This window comes from Colossoma macropomum, unplaced genomic scaffold (assembly GCF_904425465.1).
Source record: "Colossoma macropomum unplaced genomic scaffold, Colossoma_macropomum, whole genome shotgun sequence".
NCBI classification, from domain to species: domain Eukaryota; kingdom Metazoa; phylum Chordata; class Actinopteri; order Characiformes; family Serrasalmidae; genus Colossoma; species Colossoma macropomum.
The window spans coordinates 12,562,526-12,589,061 of record NW_023494802.1 but is presented as its reverse complement, the minus strand read 5'-3'; the positions used below and the strand labels follow the sequence as shown (position 1 = coordinate 12,589,061).

The window sequence follows — 26,536 nt, the reverse complement described above, 5'->3', positions numbered from 1 at the left end:
CTTTTGATGATATTATGCACCGTCGAGGGTGAAATAGCTATAATTCTTGTAATCCCTGGCTGAGGAACATTGTTTTTAAACTGTTGAATATTTTCCTGATGCTTTTTTTATGTGGTGAGCCTCGACCCATCCTTGCTCATAAAGGTCTGGGGTTTCCTGGATGCTCCTTTTATATCTAAGCATGATTCACTTGTTCTTTTGAACATTTCACAAACTTCCTAGTCTTAAATTTTCACAGTGCTAACTGTTTTTGGAACATGCTGTAGGCATCAATTTCAGAATGAGGGAGTGTTTACAAAAAGCAATGAAGTTGAAAAGGCAAAGCAATGTGTATCTTGTCCTTGTACTGTTTTCACTCAAATGCAGGTCAAAGTAGATTTATAAATTACTGCTTTCTGTTTTTATTTTCATTTTACCTACCCTTCCAGCTTTTTTCGAGTTTGATTTATACTTCACGCAAGTACACATTGTTTGCGTTGTTATATTCTAACGTGTCACTACGCAGTTCTTAATGCAATACAAGCACAATCTGCATTCTCAGCATTACAGCAAGGGTCGCTGTGGCGACAGCCAAGCCTGCCCAAATTGTCCTGTACTGCCAGTGTGTTTTCTGTCAGTCAACTGTCATAGCATACGTCCATTCATTCTAATAGAACAGGCAAAGCCACTCACACTCCTCTACTGTCTTTGTGTATAGTTGTTGTAGCTGTTGGAATGACATTAGATCCCGTTCTGATTTTTCCTCTCTCGCCCCCTTGATTATTGTGTTTTAACCACCATAGTAACATAATAACGCACAGTCAGTTTGTACAGGTGGACCCTATGTTTGCAGTGTGTTAACTGGACATTGTCATTTGTGTTCATGTACTTTCATCGTGTATGTTTCTGGCCTACAGCAAACCACAGATCGCCACTTTCAGGAGAACCAGGGCTCGGATCTCTGGACTTCTCCCAAGCCCGAAAACCAGACTCTGAGAAGAGTGGCAAGCTCTGGCCCTGGGTCTGGAAAAAACATAAAAATGAACTAAAATAACAATAACATAAAATTGTTGCCTTTACTTCTGATGGATATCTTCTCATGTTCTTCCAGCTTCTCAAAGTGCTTAAAAAAGCACATAGCAGTGAAGATTTCAGTACAATAAAAATCACAGTAGTATTTTCCACTTGTAAAAATTGACCTCACAACAACTAAAGAACTACACTATAAGCTAATGTTTAATACTACTTATAGTGTAATTAAACATTTAACTGTAATATAATTACAAAATATGACATTTGATGCAGTGTCTCTCATGTGGCATCAAGCTGGTATAATATTTATTCATGCCGGGGCTCAGAGGGCAACTCAGTGCTGTGTAAACAGAGTAAAATCAGAACTGCAGTTTCAGAAAAACGGATCAAATGCAGGACACTGATGCACACAGAACGGAAAGAAAAAACTTACTTAAACTTGTTTCAGGGCTCCCGAGTGGCGCAGCCGTCTAAGCGTTGGCCCTATCATCAGGAGATCGCGAGTTCGATCCCTGGTGATGCTACAGCCATCCGTAGCCGGGAGTCCGAGAGAGCACAATTGGCCTCGCTCTCTCTGGGTGGGTAGGATGGCCCCCTTTCTCCCCTCATCACTCAGCGCGATGCTAGTCAGCGCAGGCGTCTGTTAGCTGACGTAACAGATCTGGCGGTTGGCGCTTTCCTCAGAGCGCGTTCGGCTGTCCAGTGACGTCGCGTGAGCGGCAGCTCGAAAAGAAGCGGTGGTTGGCTTCACAGGTCTCGGAGGAAGCCTGTGTTAGCCTTCGCCCTCCTAGCGTTGATAGCATCGTGTGATTGGGGGAGTCCTAACTAGCGAGTGGAATTGGAGACGACTACATTGGGGAGAAAATCGGGTAAAAATTAAAACCCTTGTTTCAGATAAATTCTGATAAATCAAGAAATGAACCCCGCCCTAGATTTTATAAGATTTCATTTTTAATTTTATATCCTGTTAATTTACTTAAATATGTACTTAAATATTAACTTGACCATAGTTTGACCATAGCCTGTTGTTTGACCAGCATCCTCAAACCTGACTGGCTGTCAGAGATGATCTGGTAGTTTTTATGATGGTCAGTCACTTAATGACCTAAGACTTCATTGTGTGTCCTCTTACGCTGTTCTGTTCCAGCCAGGGCTGATTGTTACACTATGCTACGTCAGCTAGAAAAGAGAACCACACCTCAGGAATGTTGATGGTCAGTATAGCCCTTCTTACAGGGCCACTCCATTTAGAATTAAAGTCAGTGTCCACTCAACCCCACCATTTATTCAGCAAAGGCCTGCCAGGGTTGATTTTTCCCCTCTGTGATCTGCCTGTTATTTTGTAATCACGCACATGATTGAGTTTCCTCAAAAGTCTTTTCATGAACAGATTCACTTGAACTAAGAGGGCCTTTACACAGATGGAAGTCCAGTAATTATGCAGTATGCGACATAACCGCGGAATGTCTGTGGTGCTTGTGCGAGCAATCAATTACACAGCGAGTGACGTGCAGAACAGAGCGCATGTATATGCACAATGCAAAACTAGACAATAAATGTGGCAGGCATGCAAATATACTCCCTGAGTACTAATTCATTGCGGTTAAATGCTCTGCAAGGCTGTATGTGAACATTTATCCCATGAATAGCTGTCTTGTTTCGGTAGTATTTAGGCCTGTTCTTCGTTTTGTAGCTCACAGATAATAAATGTGTGACATGTGATTAATGTCCATTAGAGCGTAGGGGTGGCTGTGTGACAAGCCATGGCAGGACTTCAGTTCTAGGGTGTTGCATGTCTAAATATTGATCTGAAACTCGGTAAGTTCAGCCTTCTGGTCTCCCAGTCTGGAACCAGATGTGCATTTCTGAAAACCCTAAGGCTTCAATCCATATACGGGCCAACTATCTCCATTTTTTTCTTTCACTGATACTTTTTTCTTCTTTGAGACAGATGACGAAAATCAAATCGCATGTTTAAAACCGGTAAAATTTAAAAGAGGAGGCTGTAATTTGCTGCAGTCATCATAATTAAAATTAGTCCTCTAATTTTTTAACATTTTTGCATTATTCATGTATTGAGATGTAAACAAAGTCATTCAGAGTGGTTTGGTTTGGAATGGTTCAATGTAGAGAAACCTGCTACTCATATTTATTTACAGTGGTGGTGATAGGAACCGGGGGTCACAATGTCTAGAATGCAAAATAGCCATTTTATGTGCTATCATTTATTTATTTACACATATTTTATATAAATTATAAAGTTTATAGTGGTAAAACTGTAACCCTCTGCCATGAATAGATTTTCAGAATACATTTTAGGTCTAAACCTTATCCCAGAGCTATTGAGACTTTTGGTTCCTATCACCACCACTGTGAACAATTCCTGATTCGTTTCTCTAGAATATTGTATTTTTTTTTTTTCATCAAACCACTCTAAATGACCTTGTTTACATCGTAATGATTTAGTTATGCCAACATTTTAAGAAGTCTGTGGAATTCCCTTTTAAGACATGTAAGTCACAAGCTCATCATCAAGATTAGATAATACATCATCGCTGTTGTAGCAAAACCTTGCATGTGCAAAATGATAAATTCAAAGGAGAAAGAACAGATTACACACCTGGTACAGAGTTTTATGAGCTGCACACAACAAAGGCTGCCAAGCCGTTCCACATTTTTGTGTTCAAGCCAAAAATTCAGCTATTTTTTTTTCCTTTTAATTCTCTAAATGTCCCGTCATCAGCCCTTGTATTTTCAGCCTGAAGCTGTGATAGGAAGTTTGTCTTTGAACGAGAACAAAATGTACTCATAGACGGACTTTTAATGTAATTGCTGTCTGTCTGTGCTGCAGTTGTCATTCTGCCAGAGAGGGTTCATGCAGGACCTACAGACCCACACAGCCATAGCTGTTTTTAGCTTGAAACTGCTGCAAATGTTACTGTAGGTCTACATCTTGCAATCTAAGTAATAACTAGAGGTGAGCAGTATGACTAAATTTTTCCTTATTAAACATCCCTGCTTTTCTGAGCATTCCTGTAAATATCCTCAGTTCTTAAAGATCACTGATTATCTGCATGTTTAATAAGGATTAGGCCTGTTTAATTGGTTTCAGAGCAGCACAGTATATGAAATTAAAATCATTGAAATCGTAGTTTTGATGTGGTTTTTTAAATGTGGCACTGCTGGGTTTGTTGTCTGAAAAATATTTTTATATAATATTGTAAAAGAAATGATTGCGTGAACCCAAAAAACAATTTTGGTCCCCTAAAGAACCTTTCAGTGGATGGTTCTTTAGAGTGTGAAAACTTTTTTTAAAGAACCTCCACATATGCGATGGTTCTAGAAAGAACTCTTGAATTGGTAAAGAACTGTTATATTATGTGAAGCTTCTTTAAGCTTTTAAAAGGTTGTTCACACTAAAAAAATCCTTTTTTTCAATCACAGTTCTTTAGGAAACTGAAAGTAGTTTTTTTTTATTCAGTATTGCTCAATTACCTCTTTTTAGCACTTTTTTGTGTATGTAGTAACTTTTTTGTGTGTGGTTTATTCTGGCTGCAGGCTGCTGTTCATGTCTGTGTGGTTTGTGTAGGTAAAGGAGCAGTACTGCTTCAATTCATTACAGAAGAATGGGGTGTGTGCATGTGTGTGAGGAAGTGAATGTCTCCAGATGGAGCACATTCCATGGTTCAGAGTGCTATGTTTAAACTATACCTAGTCCTAAGTGAAGTGTCCTCTATACCGGTCTACTGGTGTCGAGATCACACGATATTGAATTGTAGTTTTAGTGACATTGTTAGATGAATCAAGACCACTAAATCTCTAGTCTTGGTGGTACTAATGGAAATATTTGTTAATTATTTATTTATTTTACACCATTTGAAAGTGCCAGCTGCCTTTTAACTCCAGTGCATGTCATCTGCTCTGTTCTGTTTTGAGGTAAAGCTTAAAATGCATTAAAAAAGAAACTTTTTTTTTTCTCGAATTGTTCACACCAATGGTGATAGGAACCAGATGTCTAAAGTTCAATGCCTCCTAAAGCTCCCTCCCAGAACTACTATACAGAATTCTAACAAAAACATTACATCATGTCTGAGATATTGTTTTAAGATAATTTTGAGATGATTTTAGGCTAAAATGTATTCTTTTTAATCCATTCATGACACAAAGGACTCGGACTCATACTGTACATTATTTTCTTGTACTTGTAACATTTGTGTGGTTTTATGTAACAAAATTGTCCGAATTCATTTTTACGTGGCCATTTTTATCCTCTCTTAATCCCTTAGAATTAAACAAGCTGTTTTTGTTACAGGGTCTGTAAGATTGATGTATATTTAAATGATCTCATTTCTGATTATGCACCCTGTGCATCGTTCAAAAAATAATCAGCTAAAACACTCCTTAAAACTTCAATTTGAATGGGTGGGGCTGAACTGCTATAGGTCCAATCTGTGTATATGTATGTAAATGAGTTTTTTTTTTTTCACCAAAACAAGTTTAAAACTGGCTGTTTTTTACAGCTTAGCTTGTATTAGTTATATGGACTATATGGACTGAGTAGTGATTGGTATGGTATGTTTTAACAATATTTACATATTACCTGAAATACCTTTATTTAAAAATAAAGCAAGAGAAATTCAGTCTCTGAATATATGGGCCATTTATGTGAAGAAAAATAGTCCAAGCAAAACAAGCCATAATATGTCTAAGACATACCTTTGAAGTAACATATTGTGGAAGCAACTCTTAGCCACTGAATTATCTTCTCAACTTTCTGTTCCTCCTTCACCTCTTTGTGAGTCAGAAAGCTGGAAGCATGTGATAAGATTTAGTGAATCCCGCATATATCATGTGTTTTGCCCTGCTTTAGAGCCACAAGACTTACAGTCATGTTTTAGACTCTTTAATGGATTTATAGACACCAAAAGCACAAGTTTACTCGCAGCACTGTACATATTACTGAACTCTTCAGATGCACACACATTATGTTTGAGTTAATCTGGTACAAATTCCTCATCTTACAATTAGCCTAGCTGGATTATATAAACCACTAGCAGACAGAACAGAGTTTGTTGTGCTATCCATAATGCCTTGTTTAACCACAAACCAGGCTCACGGTCATTCGCCATGATTCTGTTTGTAAGGACAAAGAAGTCGAGCAGTTAAAATGATTTCTCAGGTAGCCAGCTTTACTTACAGGTATACAGAGTACTTACTTAAGCCAAAGGATTTTTAAAACCTTTGTGTTTGTATTTGTCAGCTGCCCTTTCCATTGTGTGTACCTTTCATGGACCAATAGAAAAGATCTAATATGATTTAATGTTCTTACATTTGCATACATTGGCATTAAAGTCAACATGAATCTCAAATCATAGTGCGTTTTCTTTCTGTATCTATTTCAGAGTGAAACATGATATTCAGGAGAGTTTCTGAGTGTTTTTCCTTGGTAGGTGGGGGTGGTGCGAGGGGCGGGGACGATGATAATATAGACCTCTGAAGTTTTATGTTTTTTTTTGTGGGAGCTCTAGGTCTGAGCTGGTTTTCTTGATGACAGAAACGAATAACGTTTTTGAAAAAAAACAATATGCTTGTAAAGTAAGTCAGATTTTTCAGATCTTTTTAAAAACATTAAAAACTGAAAAATGCTGCTTGTGTAAGTATTTAGCCGCCTCAGACAAGTACTTGTTAGAACCACCTTTTGCTGCAATAGCAGCTTTAAGTTTGTTGGGATAAGTGTCTACCAGCGTTGCACACTGTTTGGAAGAGATTTTCCTTCATTCTTCTTTGCAGATTGAAGAAGGTTGTCTTGGAGTATCTCACTGTATTTTGCATCGTCCATCCTTCCTTCACAAGATGCCCGGTCCCAGCTGAGGAAAAGCATCTCCACAACATGATGCTACCACCCCCATACTTCACTGTTGGGATGGTGTTTGTTGAGGAATGGGCAGGGTTAGGTTTGCCACAAACAGCATTTTAAATTTTGACCACAAAACCTTATGCCACATTTTAGCTGGGTCACCCTGATGCTTTCTGACCAGCTGCACACAAGCTTTGATGTGTTTTTTTGCATCAGTATTGGCTTCTTTATAGATGCCCTTCCAGTTTTATGCAGCGCTCTAGGTATTGTTGACTGGTGCTCCTTCACTCCAGTCTCAGCCACTGAACTCACCTTCAAAGTAATTGTTGGCTTCTCCGTGGCTTCCCTCACAAGTCTTTTTCATTTTCACAGCTTTCCTTTATATACACAGTGAATGGTGCTTAAATTTAGGGGGTCTTTTATCCAGAAAAAGTGAACATAGAAGCCAGTTGTAAGTGGGATGTGTCTTTGTTAGGGCAGTTTCTTTCATTTGTGTAAACTAGGAGCTTCCACAGCACAGGGTTTAAATACTTCTGCAAACATCATTTTTCAGTTGGTAGTTTTTGTCACAGAAAAGTTTCTGTATGAAACCAATATGACTTTAAATGAATTAATTTTGAGGGTCCATCTTTTGAATAAAATAAACCACTGCACAAAATATCAAAGTGTCAGTAATCCAGATGAATCTAGTGACTTTTAAGGGGGTTCAATACTTTTGCACTGTGTACAACATCAGTTACTCCATTTGCAACCTAAAACTACCAAAGTCTCTACCTGAGTCACTCTCCTAAATCTGTACCACATTCGACAAAGCTTGCTGGTTTGTTTGGGGTTTGTTTGTATTTTGGTGTAGGTTGTCAATCTCATGATGTCATTTTTGTGCACAGCAGTGGTAGCTTGCCTGTAACAGTAGTCCTGTTTTGGCTCCTTAACAACCTGGATCCAGTGATGTTCACAGGATAAATAAGTCATTACATATTGATGAAAGATTGTAAGACAAATGATCATTTTCTCTTTTAAATGGTATGATATGATAAACTGTGCTTAACCCCTTAAAATCCCAGTCTTATTACATACTAAGGCTTATTATTCAGTAACTACAGGGACTTCAGTGCAAACTGGTTGAGCTATTCTTAGGTTACAGAAGTGTGTAGTAAAACTTTGGGCCTGGCATGTAAGGGGTTGAAATGACCGGGGACACAAACTAACAAGGTGAAAAAGGTCAATTTTCTTTTTTTTCTGTTCCTATAAATTTGCTGGTTATGAGAGGTTTTGCAACTTTGATCTGTGCTGTAGGTTACAGACTGTTTTGACTCAGGTAGGATTAGACTTCATGTTGGAAACAGAGGATTATCCCAGGCTCAGTTGTTAAGTATGATGATTAGTGGAGATGTCCATCAGAAACTGCTGTTCTGTGTAAGTCTTTGCGCAGAACAGACCTTTTCCATAGCTAATCCCTGAGTCACAATGACACCTGGACCATAGATTTTAAGTGCAAGTTATTAGTTTATGTTTTATTGTCCTCTTCACCTCCTGAATCCTAGACTAATTATTCAGTTATTAATCTTACTGTATGTATGTACCATGAATTATTCAGTAACTGCTTTGAAACGAATGTGCAAGTTATGTAGTTAGGAGAGTAAGGAATTGGAGTGGGGGGCCCTTATACAGGCCCTTAGGGTTTAGGAGGATAGACTGAGCAGAGAAAAGGGTGGGTGTGAGAAAGTTAGGTCATCTCTGTTACTCAAGGGAGGAGCATTCTGCTTTTGCAGGGTGTACAGTGAGTTTTCTCACATTTGTCTTGCTTTGTTCTCTTTCCCTTTAACCGTTCTTCATGGTTGTAGTGAAGGGGACAATGGGGGTTTGGGGAAGTATTCTGCCTTAGAAGAGGATTATCTTTCCATCATACGTTATTCACTGACAATGGTGCTTTAGAAAATAGACTTCTTCACGTGAATTCAGAGTAAAAACCTGGGCTGACAACAAATCCTGTTCATACAAAGTTGGATACACTATATCAAATCAGCTGAATTTGGTGTTGGAAAATACTCATTGATGAAATCAGTGGTGGACAGTAACGAAGTAAATGTAATTCTGTAGTTAAATTCAAATATCTTACTTTTTACTCCACTACATTATGTGAAATCTGTCGTTCCTTTTGGCTTCGGTATAAAAACGTAACATCAAAACTAAAGAAGCGTCTAGAAAGCCCACCAATCAGGGCACAGCGCACACTTTCTTTTGAGCTTGTTTTGACCTGTTGGACATACCGACCCAGTTCAAGCACACGGTTCTACGTCAGAGCAGCAGCGTAAAATTTTGGGAGTGTCTATTCTAACATAAACGATGGAACTAACCTAACTTTGTGTAAATAGACCACAGTATTGAAATATGAACACACTTGCAGTTGGGACTGATGTGTCTTTTTATGAATTTATACAAACACTTTTTCATTTTATAGGAAATTTGTTTTTGCTAGTTTATGTTGATGAACAGAGACCTGCAGATGCAATACAGTAAAGGAAAACTCCTGAACCTGTGATTAAAGCAAATTGTTATTAAATTTAAACTTGTAACTAAGCCGCAAATAAATCTTAAACTGAAACTTTGTTTGTTCGCAAAAGGTTATTTCAGAGCCATTTAGTTCTACCTAATGGATGTTTGCCTTCAGTGTTTTGTGCTTATGATAATTTTAATAGACATCAGCATCAGACTAATTAATGACATTCTATTAAAAGATTGATTTACCAAGAGTGCCACTAGAATATTTTCAACAATGAGTTAATGAAGGAAGAGTCTTGTTATAAAAATGATAATAGGACATAAGAGCCATAATTAATCTTTTAGTACTTCTACTTAATACTTAAGTACATTTGAAGGCAAATACTTTTGTATTTTTACTCAGATGGGGGTCTGAAGGGAGGAACTTCTGCTTTTACTGGAGTAATATTTTACCTTGGGTATCTCAACTTTAACTCAAGTACATGATTTGTGTGCTTCGTCCACCACTGGATGAAATACCTTACATGAAATGCAAACACATAGATACACATTCCATGAGCTGTGTGATTTTCTTTTCAGTATTGTGCATCATCATAACTTCGCAAAAGGTAGAGTAGAAGAAATTCAGTCAGTGTGTTTTGTGTTGTTTCCAAATAGGCCAAAATGGAAGTCAGTGTGTAGCATGGCTGTGCTGGACTGTGTGTAGAAGGTCAGGAGAGAGAGTGAGAGGAGTCAGTTTCTCGTGCCCTTGGGTCAATGTCTAGTCAGCTGCTCTGGAGCTCATCACTCTGCGAGTCTTAGTTTGTCCTGCTGCTGTCTGACCCACTGCTATCTGAATTGTCCAGTCTACACACATGGCTCCTCCACACACATGCCTTTGTCAGTGCTGCTTTTATGGATTCGTCTGTCTCAGTGACCCAGTGCCACTGAGGTACTGTCTGTCCTCATCTAATTCAGCGTGCTTCAGCAGCCCTGGTTAAAATTTGGATCAAAATTAGGGATGCAGCATTATGGGAATTGTGGGCCATTGTGTAATTGTGTAATATTCAGTGATTTTCATATATCTACAGATGCAGACACATTTATATACATTTATATACTTTTATAAAATGTATAAACCAGGACTACATCTACCAGGATTAGCATAACATTTATTTTATAGGGTGACAAAATACTGTAAAATTAATAAAAGGTAGATATTTTATGTAGGCCTGTGCATTCCATCAGAGTTCATGGACAGATATCAGGTTAGTAAATAAGTATATATATGAATATAAGTTGTAAATGCGCAATAAAAAACAGTTTAACAGTTTCAAGAGGATGGAGGTTGTAAAATAATCATGCAAAAAGTATGAGTTACAAAAATGTAGACGAATGTTTTAAGTGGATTTCAGAGGAAATAAATAAAATACAAGAAAATATGGGCCCTTAAAGTATTGCTTATCTGGTGGTGACAGTTTCGGTGGTCTACCACCCACTTTCTCTGTGTCTTTTTAGAATTTTAACTCCAGTTTTGGAAACTCTTGTTTTTTCCATGTATTTTCCTTTGACTTTCACCTCTCTGATGCAAGTGGGTTATTTGTGTCTAATCTCCTCATACATTTTGACTGCAAATTAAACAAATGAAGAGTGGTCTCTGACTTCTGCACAGTATTGGAGATGATGATGGTGAACAGTAATTAGCTAGATGTTTGAGAATTTATTAAGGGTTTATTGCTTTGTGTTTCAAGCTTGTGGTTTTTCATCATAATAAGCCATCATAAGCCATGTTAATAATGGTTATTAGTTCAATTTAAACAGCTTCGCTCAGCTGGCTAACTCATAAATTTAACTACACGCATGAAGCCCAAGTAACCTTAACCCTCTCTGCTGTGGAGTGCATAGCTAAAACCAGAGCAAGCTCTGAAACTGCATGTCTAGAACTGCTGCTGGCTCTGCAGGTCTGCAAACGGATGTTGGAGCCAACGAGGCCATTGCTAAGCTGAGGGAGGACTGCATATCTGCATAGCTCTGAGAGCTTCTTCACCCTCTCTGTGGTTCATTCAATCGCACAGGAAGATCAGGCTTGCTTTCTCTCTGAGAAAAACCAAAACAGTCACAGATTGTAGAAGCTCGAGTGCTTAATGTTCATAGATCTCAAAGGAATTCTGTCATTATTTACTTCTCATGTTGTGATTTACTGAGCGGGGAAATTGGCAGATGACTTCACAGAAGCAGATGGAATCAACATGTAATTCTACCCACTGTATCCCTCTTATATTAGAGTCTTATATTAAGACGTTAGACGTTATTTAGACGTTATGCTCTTTATGAGCTTTGTCTGCTGACCAGATGACTGTGTCTGCTTCTCGTTTGGTTGAGTCAGCACTTTCTTCCACAAACTCCACTTTCACAAGACATGCTCCAGTGCATTCTGGCTGCCTAAGACAAACGGTAACAGTGTGTAATCCCTGGACTATGAGAGGAATTCAAGGCATCCCGGTGCTAGAGAGCTCACTTGAGCGAGGGGGTCTTTCATTTTAGACTGACCACAAGACACGACAGGGGACAGCTTTCGACTGGGAGGCACGCGAACCTGCTGCAGCATGCAAAGAAGTGCTTCCAAATAAGGATAAAGCATTCCGTCTCAACACCTGTTAAGATAAAATTCTGTGTATTTTAAGTCTTTACAGCTGTAAATTGGGGGTGTAAATCTCTGACTTCACATTGATTGATTCAGTTACAGTTTTTTGGGAAACAATTCAGCGCATGATGAAAACTTTCACCATAATTTGAGTCCATTATTCCAAACAGAGCTTTTTAAAATATGCTGAATGCACAAATGTGGCTGGAGTGGAAAATACTTATTGCACTTTGTCACTGTGACTACCAATATTACTTTGGGAAAAGTTTTACTTAAGTATTATTGAATCTGAATATTTATAGGTTTGCTCAGTCACATTTCCAAGAGATCAAAAAAATACTTTTCGCTCCTTACAATTTCATTGAGACCTTCAAAATGCTGGGTACTGATCTCAAAAACCAGAAGATTTTTTCTTATCCTCTTGCTGAGCAGTTGAGTTCCAATGCATTTAAATGTATTGCTTTGATTAAAGCGTCCACACACATTTTCTAAGCCACTTATCCTCCTTTGGTCATGGGTGGAGCTGGGGGACTGTCAACGGGCAGAAGGCAGGAAACACCTTGGACAGGTCGGCAGTCCATTGCAAGGCATACAGACATATATGTTCTCTCTCACACACACACACACACACACACACACACACACACACACACATACACACACACACACACACACACACACACACACACACACACACACACACATACACACACACACACAAACACACAAACACACAAACACACCTAGGGGCAATTTAGTGTATCCAATTGTCCTGACTGCATGTCTTTGGACTGTGGGAGGAAGCCGGAGCACCTGGAGGAAACCCATGCACACACAGGGAGAACATGCAAACTCTGGCTGGGAATTGAATCCAAGTCCTTCTTACTGTGAGGCGACAGCGCTACCCCCTGTGCCACCATGTCATCCATATAAATGTAATGTAAATGTTTTTTTTATTTAGTTGTGAGTTTTGCTCGAGTGTCCTTTAGGCTCCATATTCCACTTTTAATTCACTTAAGAATAGTTTCTCTGTACTTTTTCCACATCTGCTTTGAAGGAACTGTTTACTGTGCTTTGTTTGTTTGTTTGGCACTCATTGATTCGTGTTATTTATATTTAACCAGGCAGTTGATTTCTTGTTTAATGGTTTAAAATGCTAGTTTGTCCCGTTAAGCAACAAATAAATGCACCTTTGGCTAATAATAAGTACTTAAAAAGTGGTAGAGTGTTACATGTGTATTTAGTGTGAGCTGCAGGGTTTGTGAAACGGTTCATAGAAATCAGCCATCAGCCGCATCACTTTTACGCTTTAATGTGAACTGAAAGAAAAATAGTCAGTTAACAGAAATCTACAAAACCACTGGTCAAAATATCTGGTTGATTTTAGATCAATAAAACATAGTTTGACCAGGGGTGCCCAAACTTTTGTATGCAACTGTATATATTGACACTGTCAGAACAGAGCCTTATATCTCCAAACTTACACTACAAGAGAAGGAAAAAACAGTTTTAGCTTTTGGGGTGATTTTCTGTTGCTTCATCCATCATCATGATATTTTTATACAAATTGACCAAAAATTATACAGTGATGATTATATAATATGAATATTAATATAGGTAATTATAGTCAATCTAAGCATTATAACATCCATGCAGTTGAATGTCCACTTCAGATTTTTGCCCTAATGCATTTATGCGCCCCTGCTTTTAATAAACTTTTGCTGATCACAGTCTGTGACATTACGGTCAGTGACCGTAACATGACTGGTGCCGCAATGAATTAGGGAACGCTGTGATAGCTGGATCTTAGAGACTCAGCTCCCAGAGATGGTCTAACATAGTGACAAAGTCCACCAACTACCCAGCATGAATCTCCAAGCAACAAACCATGGGGCACAACTCTGCTACATGACACCCAGCATGACAACACTAAACAAAGAGGAGTGTCTCAATGAACCTCTTTAGTGGAGCTGCATCAGATGTCCCACTTTTAAGGCTTCGCATGCATGCTCTGGTGCTCACTGCCGTCACCATAGCAATCGTAAGGAAGCATAGTAGTACTTATAGTAGCGCTTTTAAGAAGTATTAGGGACAAGGACTTAAGGCCAATTTGTGCTCCACCATTTGCTGGAGTCCCCACCTCTGCTTTGAATGCTTTAAATAGTGGAAGAATTTATAGCTCGTATATTCAGCTCATGTTCTTCGTCATTCTGTTCGTCTTGACCTACATTAAGTACTTTAATGCATTACGTCCACAGCTGTTTCTTTATTGGTACATCTTTGTGTACATCAGCTTAATCTACAATAAAAAAAATAAAGCTTTGATTTTATTTGATTCAAATGTGTCAAGTTTTTCCACATATTTCAGATATCATATTTTATTAATGTTAAAATATCAACACTAATGCTGTTTTAAATGTGCTTATTTCAGCAAGAATTGTGATGGAACACATTTTATGTGCACCCGTTTGACACATTTGAATCATGTCAGTTGAAAACACATTTTTTTCAGTGTCGATTACATGTGGCTTGTCTGCACGTGGGATCTATTGACCAGATGTGTGTGCACTGTGTTCCAGGTGGGAGGAGGAGGTGTCCAAGCGCCAGCAAATGGAGTCCATGGTGGAGACTTTACAAGAAGTGAGAGCTCAGCACTGACACCCACCTCTTCCATCTTATGCTCATGACTGTCCAGGATTTTTTAGACTTTCACTATGATTGAGCCATTTTAGCACCAGATCTTCTTTTTTGATATGCTAATGTTAGGAGTCTTTATAGCTGTATTTTGAGGGTCATTCTGTGAAAAAAAATCACTCAGAACTTTCACTGCCTGTCAAAATGTTTGAAGGCTCATTGCACTCTTTTGAAATTTCGACCGATGTTTCAATGAAGTTTAACAATACCTATGAAAAATGTGTTTAATAAACAGTTATTTTCCAAAACTTCTACATTTAGCTTCATGTTCATCAATGTCTTCATTTGTATGAAGAACCAATTTTGTTTAAATAATGATTTGGCAGTTTTCCAATTTATAAAAAAAGCGCAAATTGAAAATGTTTTGACCAGAAAGTGGTCAAAATCAAGTGTAGTCTTTAATATGTCAAACTCACAAAGAAAGCATACTCATTTGTATGAACAAGGACACACTGTGTTATTGTTACACAGAGAACCCACATTTTAATGCATAATTACTGTTTATTTGCTGAACTCGTCGCTGCCCGCAGAAAAACGTGTATGCCCATTTTTTCCAATTTCTGTTTTCTGCATCATTTAAGCACAGCAGCAGTGTCAAAATTTATTGATGGACCATATAGTCTGAATTTACTCATTACATTGACTTTCATACAAAAAAAGTAAATAACTTTTTTGCCTTCTCCTGTAATGTTGCCATTTTGGAGATTTTGGCCTGTGCAAATGTTATGGCACATTGTATGTTTCCAATACGCTAAACTCAGCAAATAAATATAAATTGTGCACAAAAATTGGCACAAACGTAATCCGATCAGCGGCATCCAAGCTTTTGCATACGACTGTACAGTTCTCCTGGATCCCGTCCCCAAAAGTGTTGCATTGAGTTTAGTTGATTCAAACTTGCATCATTAATTCAAAATGCATCATTTAGACATAAAATATATTACATATGTACATAATTCTTGCCAAAAAAGTAAATAAATTGTGTTGTAATATATTTTATTCATGTGGAAATGAATGCACACATTTGAGGCAACTGAATTCACCAGGTCATTTTAGTCTACAGTAGAAAACTGACATTTTGTGCATTGTTGGTCAGAGTAGCTGTTTAGTGGCCCGTTGGTCACAGTGGTGTTGTCTTGTTCATGTACACATCTTAACTTGCTGCTTTTCTTCTGCTTTCCCCACAGAGCGCCCAGGAGTCGGAGGCCATACAAGGAGAGTTAACAGAAAAAGTGGAACGCCTTAAAACAGAACTGGTCGTCTTTAAGAGCCTCATGACTGATGTGAGCTTTCTTCTTTATTTGCTGCGTATGGAGCATCACTGCAGATTGTGAAACCAAGTGCTCTTAGCTGTGTTTAATGAAACGTCCATGCTGTTGTTGAGCGTTCTAGTGAGTTATTGCCAATAGTTTAGCTTAAGGTACTGATGTTTATTTGAATGCCCAAAAAAGAAATATCGAATCTTTTGTCCTGAATTATCCACAGACTGAAAATGTGCACGGAGGAGAGCCATATACTGCAAAAGAGAAAACATCATCATTTGCCTTTATCACACAGAAAGATACTCTTATCTTAATTGCTGTCAATTAACACTGAGTCTCTTAAGCAAATTAATCCGAACTTTTAAGCAAATACCTTTGGCAGCTGCCTTGCTAGAAGACCACAGCTCTAGATAAACAAATAAGCTGTAGATCACTTGCTTCTCTGGCCCTGCACAGATGCTCATTGTTCTCTAATGTTCAGCGGACTTGGCTCCTCACACTGCCATGGCCATAAACCACTGCTGTGAGCTGCTCCATGTTTTATGGTCCGGAATGCATATGTTCACAGTGCTGCCCTGCATATTCAAAGAACCACTGTGACTCCTGTTGATAGCAGGTCACTTCTGTCCTTCCCTGATCCTTACGGAGTTTAGCAACACACATCAGCCAAAATGAACTGATCTGACTGTGCATCCCTGGAAGTAATACAGATACACACTGCACTGCGCTACAGTCAATTAAGCAGGACTAATTATGCTCACTTTGTAATGAAACATGCAGTTACTCAGTGTTCTTTAAGTACTGACGACATCTCCAATGTGTTCAGAAAAGTGTAATTTTGCATATTATTCTACTGACCATTTGTATTTTTGGGAAAGACACTGTAAAATGTGAAGTGTTTTTGATGCACTGTAAGGATGAATTTGAGTTTCTCACCATTTATTGAGTTGATTGCAAATGCATGATGCTCGCAGTAGAGCTGTTTCCTGGCACTCACTGATTCCTCACCCTATCCTCTAGTGGAGCAGTGGAGAAGTATATCGCACACTGTCACACTGGCAGTGGAGTGTAAAATACCTCACTGTGTTCTTGGCTGAAGAACTAAAGTCTGTCTCAGCTTCTGCCCAGACAAACAATCTTCTTGTTCTTCTTCTGTTATAATGCTGTCTTGGTCTACTTCACATCAGCACTGTTTAAAAAACAAATTTAAGCAGAGTGTTTTGTAAGAAGTGCTGTGAAGATGAGACCTACAGATTTAGTTTTTAGACATCTGGTTTGGATTTCGTGTTCTTCTACAGTATGTTTGGCACACTTTACTGTATTTCTACAGGGGTGTAGAAATCATGGTGCATTGATCTGAAGGTGGTGATTCAACTGCATTGTTTTTAAAATGTTTTTTTAAAAGAATCGATTATAGTAGGTTACAGTAGTGTGTAAATATTTTGTCTAGTCACTTGTATATGTTTTTTGTGTCGTATCAAATCAAAATATATCAAAATTGTACATTTTACATATACTAAATAATAATCATAACTGAATCAAACCATTGCGCTGTCACCTTTGGTTGATAATGACTAAATGGTTGATTTGTAATGTTGTGATTTCTTTTATTACCACACCATACAGCAAATGTCAGATTTGGACTCTAAAATCCATGAAAAAGCCATGAAGGTGGACATGGACATTTGCAGACGCATTGACATCACAGCCAAGTTGTGTGACGTGGCCCAGCAGAGGAACTCTGAAGACATGAGCAAAATGTTTCACGTCAGTCCCTCCAGAGCGCCTCCAGAGCAGAAAGCGGTATGGCTGTATGCATTTGCGTTTGGTTGGCTACAGTATACTTTATTGAAAAGCCCATATCCTACATTTTCTTGAATTTAGTTTTTTTTTTTCACCTTGAGGTCCACTAATGACTTTGGTTTTATCAGTCATAATAATGTTTGTATAACCATTTCCTAACCTCTCTTTATGCCTTAGAATTACTTAAGTTGTTTTTGTTACTGTGCCTTTAAGACCAATATGTTAATAATTCTGTTCTAATTGGCTGTCCATTATTCAAAAAGCAGTCTGGGCTGAAACACACTTCAGCCTGAATGGGTGGAGCTAAATTACTGTAGGTTTATATACGTAAATGTGTTGGTTTTTTGTGACCACACAAAGACTGAATTCAGAGCAGGCTGTTTTTTGCAGTTTGATTTCCATATCGCTGTTGATGGAAGAAAACCTTGCATCTCCATTTTTGACATTTTTCAGTTTTTGACATAGTTTGAAAATGTCTGTTACCCTTTACATTGTATGTAAATTTCATGATGAATGGACCAAAAGAAACGACCCAAAATGACTTGGAAAAAAGTCTGGTTCTATTGACTTACATTGAAAGTAAAGTATGTTTTTTCCTTCTCCTGTAAAATTATCATTTTGGAGATACAAGGTTTTCTTCCGACAACAGCGATATATGGATTGTATGGACTGAGGAGTGTACAGTACAATTTGAGATTTTTAACAGTGTTTTCGTACTACATCACTCTCATTAAAAAAAAAAGGCAATTTAATATATTTGACTTTCTGAAAATGATGATTCATAGAATTAAACATCATCAGTATAAACCTTTACCGGTTCTATGGTTGGGTGTGTTGTGTTAAATTGATGCAGTGCTTATTTTGAGCTCTCTGTTATGGTGCTGCTTATCTAAATTTAATTAGTTGTGTAGAAGGTCTGGCTATGCAGCAACATGGCCATGTAATCTCAGACTAATTTGCTAACAGGCTTTTTTCACCTATACCCGGAATAAAAAACAACATAAAGGACAGTATTGCTCTCTATTTTTGGCAAAACAGCCTGTGTCACATTTTTTCTGTTATTTGATGCTGAAGTGACCCTGAAGGTACAAATTGTCACTGGCCTTCCTCTGCTGACATGAAATGGTAATTGAGTTGTGTGTGTGTGTGTGTGTGTGTGTGTTTGTGTGTGTGTGTGTTGAAGGTGTCTGCGGCGTGTAAGAAGAGAGAGCGTAAGGGAGTGTGTGAAGAGGACAGTGTGGAGATGGAGGCGGACAGCGGTGACTGTGAAGAGGAAGTGGCTGGATCTCTGAACATCACTGACGAGATGAAGCGCATGCTCAACCAACTGTGAGTGACTGCCAGCGGCCTACAGCACCATTCTGACTCTAGCTTCACTTTAAAGAGAGAGTTCAGCCAAAGATCTAATTTACGCTGCCCCCCCCATCCCTAAAGTAGTCAGTCAGCCAAGAGATGTTTGGTGTCTAAAGTTTGCTTCATTAGTTTTGTACTGGAGCTACAAGGCTTATATAGCTATCAGGTAATGGGAGCTTATAGCAACCAGTTATCATCATACAAACTGCAAGGCTAAATAATTGTACACCTGCCCTGAACTGTGTTTAGTATTCTCATTTAGACTTGCGTAGAAACTACATAAGATTAATTAAGATTACTTAACTGTTCAACACTCTAAGCCAAGTGTGTGATTTAGGCATGTAGTGGTCACAGTGCTTACAGTGGCTATAAGCTTCAATTACTTGTTAGTTACAGTAGTTTTGTGGTTCCAGTGCAAAACTAAGTCAGACTGGCTATATTTTGGGTAAAGGGCAAAACTAGATCAGATTTTTATTTGATTTTTTAGCTGAACCGTTGCTTTAACATTGTCTGGTCCAGCTTGGTTTGTACATAGTCGTCTTTTGCAGTATACTGAACAAAAACATAGCCCAGCTAAATATGGGTGGGTTGTGAAACAGAATTCCCACGTTAGTATCAGGGTGTGACCATCATTTGCCAGTAGCAGCGCAATGCAAGATCCTGGATCAAACTGCTGCAAACTGGGAGCAAAATCTAAAGTGTTGCATCGATGTGTTTGTTCAGTATACTTGGCAGGCACTTCTGCAGAAGTGGTGAACTGGATTGTTTTTCCCTCACAGACAGCTGTAAATTAGCTTTGATGGAATGTTGCCACCTAGTGGTCACATAGTCAACTGACACTCCCTGAATCCCTTTTTTGCTTAGAAATTGCATAAATCAGAGACCACCCTGTCACTGAATTTCCAGTCACAACAGCCATTACAAATTATTCATGTTTCAGTGTCTAAACAAAAGCAGAAAACATATTTAACCGGAATTTATATAAAATCCTCTTCAGAGAAGAAGATAATCCACTTGCATAAGAAAATAAGTCAAAGGAAAATAAGTGAAAAGACAAAAGTTTAAAAAAATATTAAACACACTCGTAACAACCGTGCAAGACCCAGTAGAACACCAAACCTAACACTATCAGATAAACAGTACCTAAAGCTTTCGTCTGTGAGAGAGAGGAGAAAATCAAGCTCTACTTTTACTTCAGATCTGAAAAAAAATTTGCAGTTGTTTCTGTCCATCCTTCCACTGTGAGACGACAGATTAACACTATGAGTCTGAAAGGATGTAGCTGTCAAGAAGCCATAACAATCAGTGTCATTTTCTGTTAAATATGTTTTCTACTTTTTTCTGACCTTGAAAAATGTAATAACTCTTGATCAGTACGTAAAGGTCATTTTGCACAGGACTCTATCTGAGTTATTCTGTTTGTTTGTGTGGACGCTTTTGTGATGGTGGAGGCTGGACTGGTTTTTCGTTTCCCTTCTCTTTGGCCTGCCTTGCTTTGATTCAGGAGTGGCTCAGATCATTGCTCTCTTGCCAGGAGAGAGACGTTTGACTTTGACGATGACTGTGACAGTCTGGCCTGGGAGGAGACTGAGGAGACTCTGCTGCTGTGGGAGGACTTTGCTAACAGCCCTGTTATTACCACATCCACTGCTGCTGCTGCCACCAATGTAGCCTGTACTGCAGCCTGTGCTGACTGCCCTGTAGAGGCACATGAGCAGGTGAGCTACAGCAGCTTCTGAAATGTTTGTCTGTGTTGATGCTGTAGCTTGATTTTAAAAACCAATGCACAGGCTGTACTGGTTTTTGATTACTGTTCGAAGTCTCGAGTTATTGTTATTGTTTAACTTTACTATTTTAAATATGATTACATAATCACATTATTAATTGCATCAATACATAATTACTTACACTTACATTCAATTTACAGTTTGTATCAACAGATTCAAGTCTCCACTGATGTTTTATGTTCATTTTGATGTCAAAATTTGGCAAAAATGTAAAGGATAGTTTTGTTTTGGCAGATTAACACTACGCACAGTAACTTTGAACAATATTCAGCCAAACGTGGTGTCAGCTGAATGTTGCTCGACACATTTAAATTTTTCCTCTTTTTTCAGTAACTGTGAGTTGTAAGCGTCTATCACAGACTGTATTACCTTTGAGACATTTAGTGAATAATATCTGTGGTTCTTTCAGGATGGAAGTCTGCGCAGTCTGATAAACGAGACTGAATCACTCTTTAAAACCAGAGAGCAGGAGTACCAGGCCACTATCGGACAGATCGAGGTAAGGGGCAGTTAAGAACCTCATCTGAACAGTTTTTGTTCGTATCTTCCTGTTTGTAAAGTCCTTCTTCCGCCTCTCTTCCCAGCTGGAGCTGGCCACAGCCAAGAACGACATGACCAGACACCTGCATGAGTACATGGAGATGTGCAGTATGAAGAGAGGACTGGATGTGCAGATGGAGACGTGTCGCAGACTCATCAGGAGCTCCGGGGCCACAGGCAGGTGTGTTTGATCTGGATGAGTACAGAGCATTGCCAGTATATGGAAACCGGTCATCCCACTGCTTTCAGTGGGGACCAGGTGAGGTCAATCGTGTCACTTCCTGATCGGCTTTTTGGGCAGTGGATAACGGGAATGTGTGAGACTTTGCAGGCGCCTTAATGACGCACATGCCCAGCATGCAGTGCAGGTAACTGAACTGTTTGTAGAGGCTGTCCAGCAGATTTTGGGGAAGGTGTTTAAGAAAACATAAACTACCACAAACACTCAGTTCAACAGTGCATTTTCAACACACAGTGAATTTTAGTTACGACTTCATTCACCATTAGTCGTTCATGTACAATATACTGTAGATTAAGAGATGAGAACAACAGAGCAAGTGAAAGACAACAAAGTGAAAACAAACAGCTTCAACTAAACAGGCATTTGTAATACTGATCATTACAAAATCAATAAATGAATACATAATAATATAAATTGTGAATAATGTAAATTATTTTAATTATTGTATTGCTTTTACTTAAAATATTATATCGCCATCTTTCGGGTTGCAGCTTTATCATATCGTTTTCTGTGTTGTTGTGGATAAACATTTATTTTTAATATATAAAGTTCCAGTCAAGCCTGTGGATAAAATGACAGACAGTCCAGTCTCTCTAGAACAAAACAGGGCTGTAACGTCATCTAAGACGGCTCAGATGTGGCTTTGTTTTTGGACTGAAGACAATCCGAAATGAATTGAAGTGAATTTAGTGTTTCTCTCAAATGGTCCTCTCATGTCTGAGCACCTCACTCCTATTGACACGCTTTGGAAGGCCAAAGCTGAGGGTCTGTTACAGAGACGCAAACATCAATGCAGAACTCCTTCAGTCTTCCTGTAAAAAGGCCATATTTTCCTGACTAATCAGTGCTTGATGTAATATGTAAACCAAGGGTGTCAAACTCTAACACTAAAAGGGCAATATTTAAAAATCTCAGCAAATCTGTGGGCCAACTGTTTTTATTTTAGTTTTACGTAACGTTTTGCCATGATCCCAACTGGCCACTGTTTATTCAAAATATATGCAAATTACGATGGCAAAAAAATTCTAAAATAATTTTTGATAAAAACAAATTGTTTTGTTGAAACTTTTGACTACATTAGCTGCAGAGAACTGTTAAACCTCTTTAAATGTTCCCAGTGTACATTAGGTTTTTTAAAACTGCCCATTCACATAAACTAGACACCTGGCCTCTATGTGTTTTGATTTGGTGGTGCAGTCCCATAGATTGATGTTGGCGAGGGGGTGGAAGCTCACTTTACTTTGCAGTGCCTGCTGGGAACTGTAGTGCAGCACATAGTGAAATTAGTTAATATTAATACAAAAAAAATGTAAATAATTTTTGCGGGCCGAATAGGATTGTGCCACTGGCGTGTCTTGCGCTTGACACATGGGATGTAAACATTAATGTTATGAACTGTATTTACTCACGGTCCCTGCAGTTCATATAGGGAAAAACTTAAATACAAACGAAGCCCAATTGAATTTGTCAGGGTTGTGATGTCATAACCATAACTGTATTCACATATGACCGCCCATTCAGTTTACTTCCACCCATACACCTTAAAGTGTTAAGGAGTGTTGTTACCACAGGCAGTCTTGTGCTGGGCAGTGGACCACTGCATCCCTGCAGAGCATCTAGAAAAGAAATGTTCTGTGAAAATTTCAGCCTAAACTGAAGGTCTTTTTCAAACATTTCAGTCTTTGAATGAGGCACAATGCAGGGCAGCCAATCAGAACAGAGTATTTGCATATATTAGCTTTTAGAGGCAGTAAACGCTTCAGATTTGTGGTTCCTATCACAGCCACTGTGAACAGTTATGACTTTTAGTTTCTCTGTAATGGAGCATTTCACATCAAACCACTCTGAATGACTCTGTGTACATCTTAATGATGAAGTTATACAGAATGTTTGAAAAAGTGGAGAAATACCTCTTACTTTTACAGTAAATAAAGTTGTAAAATGAGATATGGTTATTAACACAAACATGATAAGCACACTTAAATTAAAAGCATCAAGTATGGCCCTTTTAAGGCCCACTCTTTAGTTATTGGGTTTTAATAATATAAAAAGTTTTGATAATGTTTTTAGGTTATTTGAGTAAACTGTGAAGTTCTGGTGTTGAAAGAGTTCTTGTCTGGTTACTCTCTTCTGCAGACACTCACCCTCCTTCAGCTCTGTGGCCAGCAGCGACTCAGGAAACACAGACGACATGCAGGACGAGCTGGACAGAGACAGCGAGAGGGACGGAGACAGAGATGGAGAGAGGAGCGGAGAGAGCAGTGGAGAGAAGGATGGAGACAGAGGTGCAGAGAGGGATGTAGACATACCTGGAGAGACAGGTAAAGAAATAGAGGGAGAGATGGGTGGAGAGAGAGAAGGAGAGAGGGGCAGAGAGAAGGATGGAGAGACAGAAGTATATGAAGAGGTCAGTTGATGACCATCTCCACCACATGCCTCTTATTTCAAAAAGTGGGCCAGGTGGTCGTGTAAATCTCTGACTCTCTCCTCTTCCACGGCGTCTCTGTGGCTTGCAGGGCTGAAAGCGTTGGTGCTGTATTTGCTGTCCCAGTCTGGGTCGACTGAACCAGCTTAAAGCACTCTTAAAGGATCATTCTACTGGAGCTGCGGCCTCCTCATCAGCACTGCCACAGCATGGCTCCCTCACCGGCTTGCACACAGCTCACTCTTCAAACCTGCAATATATACCACATCCTCAGATAACACTCACTACAGTTAAGAGGCAACCGATTGGGAAGTATTTGATGGTTATTTAATGAAATGTGTTAATCAGTTTTTTATTCTTCCAATAATAATGATTTTAAATAATTACATAATCACTATGTTGGTCATTTACTAAGAGGCAGTATTTTATTTTGTTGCTGTCATACCAAAACCTCGTAACTCATCTTACATTGTGTGAACGTTTCATGATAAGTGGAACAATAAAAATAGTCCAAAATTATTTGGAGTAAAATCTCATTATAGTAACATACGTTCAAGTTAAAGCTGCACTATGTAGAAGTACCTTTTCTGAGTTGGAATGAAAAAGAAACACTAATGTTGTGTGCAATTACACATTTCCACCAGAGAGGTCTCCAAATCCCCAAAACTTACATAGGGCAGCTTTTAGAATATTCTTTTACCATTTTAGAGATACAGATTTTTTAATGATGACCATTTATTTGTTTCTTTTGGTCAGTAATATTGGACTTATTTATATGGTACATTTTCCATTCAACACTAGATTGTTGGCTAATTTAAAAAAAAAAAAACAGTATCGTGGAAAGGTTACTCTGAAATCTGGAATATGTTTGAGAAATGAGTTCTTCAACAATAGTTCAGCCATGCAGTGCGCTTCCCAAGAATATCTGTCCAGGAGTTTCATGGTGCTCAGGAACTCTGAGTTCATACTCTCAAAATTTGGAGTAGACAACATTGCACAACATAAACAATGGTGACACTGTGCATTAAGAACTATGCAATATGCTATGTTGGACTGTCTTTAAATGTGGTCGTGTGGTTATCCGGCTTTTTTCCCTATATACCGAATACTTGGTGAGCGTCCCTTATTGCTGTTCTTATTTGACCTGTAATGCAGGAGCTCATTTGAGCTCCTCTCAGTGTTTTGAGAGGTGATGTCAAAACAATAGTAAGCCCAAACCCATGTGCCTACAACTCTACTTTATATCTCTCTGTTGCCTTATTAGATTTCTTTCTATATATGTGCTTTTTAAAAACAAAGGATGATTTAAGCACCTTTGACTCTGTCATAACTAATGTTCAAATCTGATCCTAGACTAAATCAAAGAATCAATGTACATATAAAATGTGCTACAATGAAGTGAAATTGAGTCTCCTTTTTAAACAAGAAAGCCATATTCATGTCGGTCCTCAGGTTTTTGTTAGTTTGGTTGAAATGTAAATTTGGGAATATAGTTTCTTTAGAAATATACAACCTGTCCTTTGTTTTCATGTAATTTACCAGGACTACATGTAAGAAAAAGGTAACTCTTATTGATTTTCTCTTGTATGTATTATATTACGTTTGGAAAAAAAGGGCTTCTTTTAGTGCTTGCTGTTATCACTGCGTGCGGAATTATGTGGAGATTCTCAATCACTGTTGCCTTTTTTAATTTATGGAAATGAATCATTCCATATTTTGTATCTTCTGCTTAATAATCACGGAATAAATCATCATTGATACACTATCATTACGTCTTCCTTGCCCTTCTTTTAGTTTTTGCCGTGCAGAGTTTAAATAATGCTGTTAGATAATTATGGTCAACTAAAAATATGATGATTTACAATAAATATATTTTGCTGTCTTTTCAAATATTGTTCTAATATTTGTAATAGTCATATGCAAACGTTTGGGCACCCCCTTCAAAATAAAAGTTTTGTTGATTTTCTAAGTGAAAATAAGTTAACACACTCTACAGCACAGATTAAGTTCTGGAGAACCCCTAGTTTTTTTGTGTGTGTTTTCTTGTTCTAAAACACCCACTTTAACTAAGGAAGGGCTTTTGTTAAATAGCTGATTAGTTGGATCAGGTGTGTTGGGAGCAAGTTAAACACTAAATGTGCAGGGCAGGGGATACTTTAGGACCAAGATTGGAAAGAACACAACACTCCTGTACATTTTAAGTTACAGTTTATTTACTGAATTAAACATATTGGGGGGGGTATGTTTTATGTTTTTCCAATATGTTCAACTAGGCAAATAAATTTGGACACTAAAACTGCAGAAAAATGCCATGTTTAAGTTTGTAAGCATGTGATTTGTTCAGGGTTATTCACTTTTGCCTATGACTATATATTTGAATATATCAGTATAAGCATACATTAGTCTAATAATCCTTGCAAAACTGCATTGTGTGTTAT

At 38.4% G+C, this 26,536-nt stretch overlaps 1 protein-coding gene across 4 annotated transcripts in view; it reads left to right on the top strand.

The window, feature by feature from the left end:
* iffo2a (intermediate filament family orphan 2a) overlaps positions 1 to 25,927 on the top strand; it is a 35,403-nt gene extending 9,476 nt beyond the window's left edge. The window contains exons 2-10 of one of the 4 annotated variants that reach the window (XM_036592081.1): positions 14,573 to 14,633; positions 15,875 to 15,970; positions 17,576 to 17,752; positions 18,936 to 19,081; positions 20,610 to 20,823; positions 21,302 to 21,391; positions 21,477 to 21,613; positions 23,810 to 24,080; positions 24,190 to 25,927. In XM_036592081.1, coding sequence (XP_036447974.1) covers positions 14,573 to 14,633; positions 15,875 to 15,970; positions 17,576 to 17,752; positions 18,936 to 19,081; positions 20,610 to 20,823; positions 21,302 to 21,391; positions 21,477 to 21,613; positions 23,810 to 24,080; positions 24,190 to 24,195 — 1,198 coding nt within the window. In that variant the 3' untranslated portion in view covers positions 24,196 to 25,927. Of the gene's footprint in view, positions 1 to 14,572; positions 14,634 to 15,874; positions 15,971 to 17,575; positions 17,753 to 18,935; positions 19,082 to 20,609; positions 20,824 to 21,301; positions 21,392 to 21,476; positions 21,614 to 23,809 lie in introns of all 4 variants that reach the window. The other 3 variants (XM_036592083.1, XM_036592080.1, XM_036592082.1) reach the window with 3 other exon arrangements.
* Positions 25,928 to 26,536: the final 609 nt, after the last annotated feature.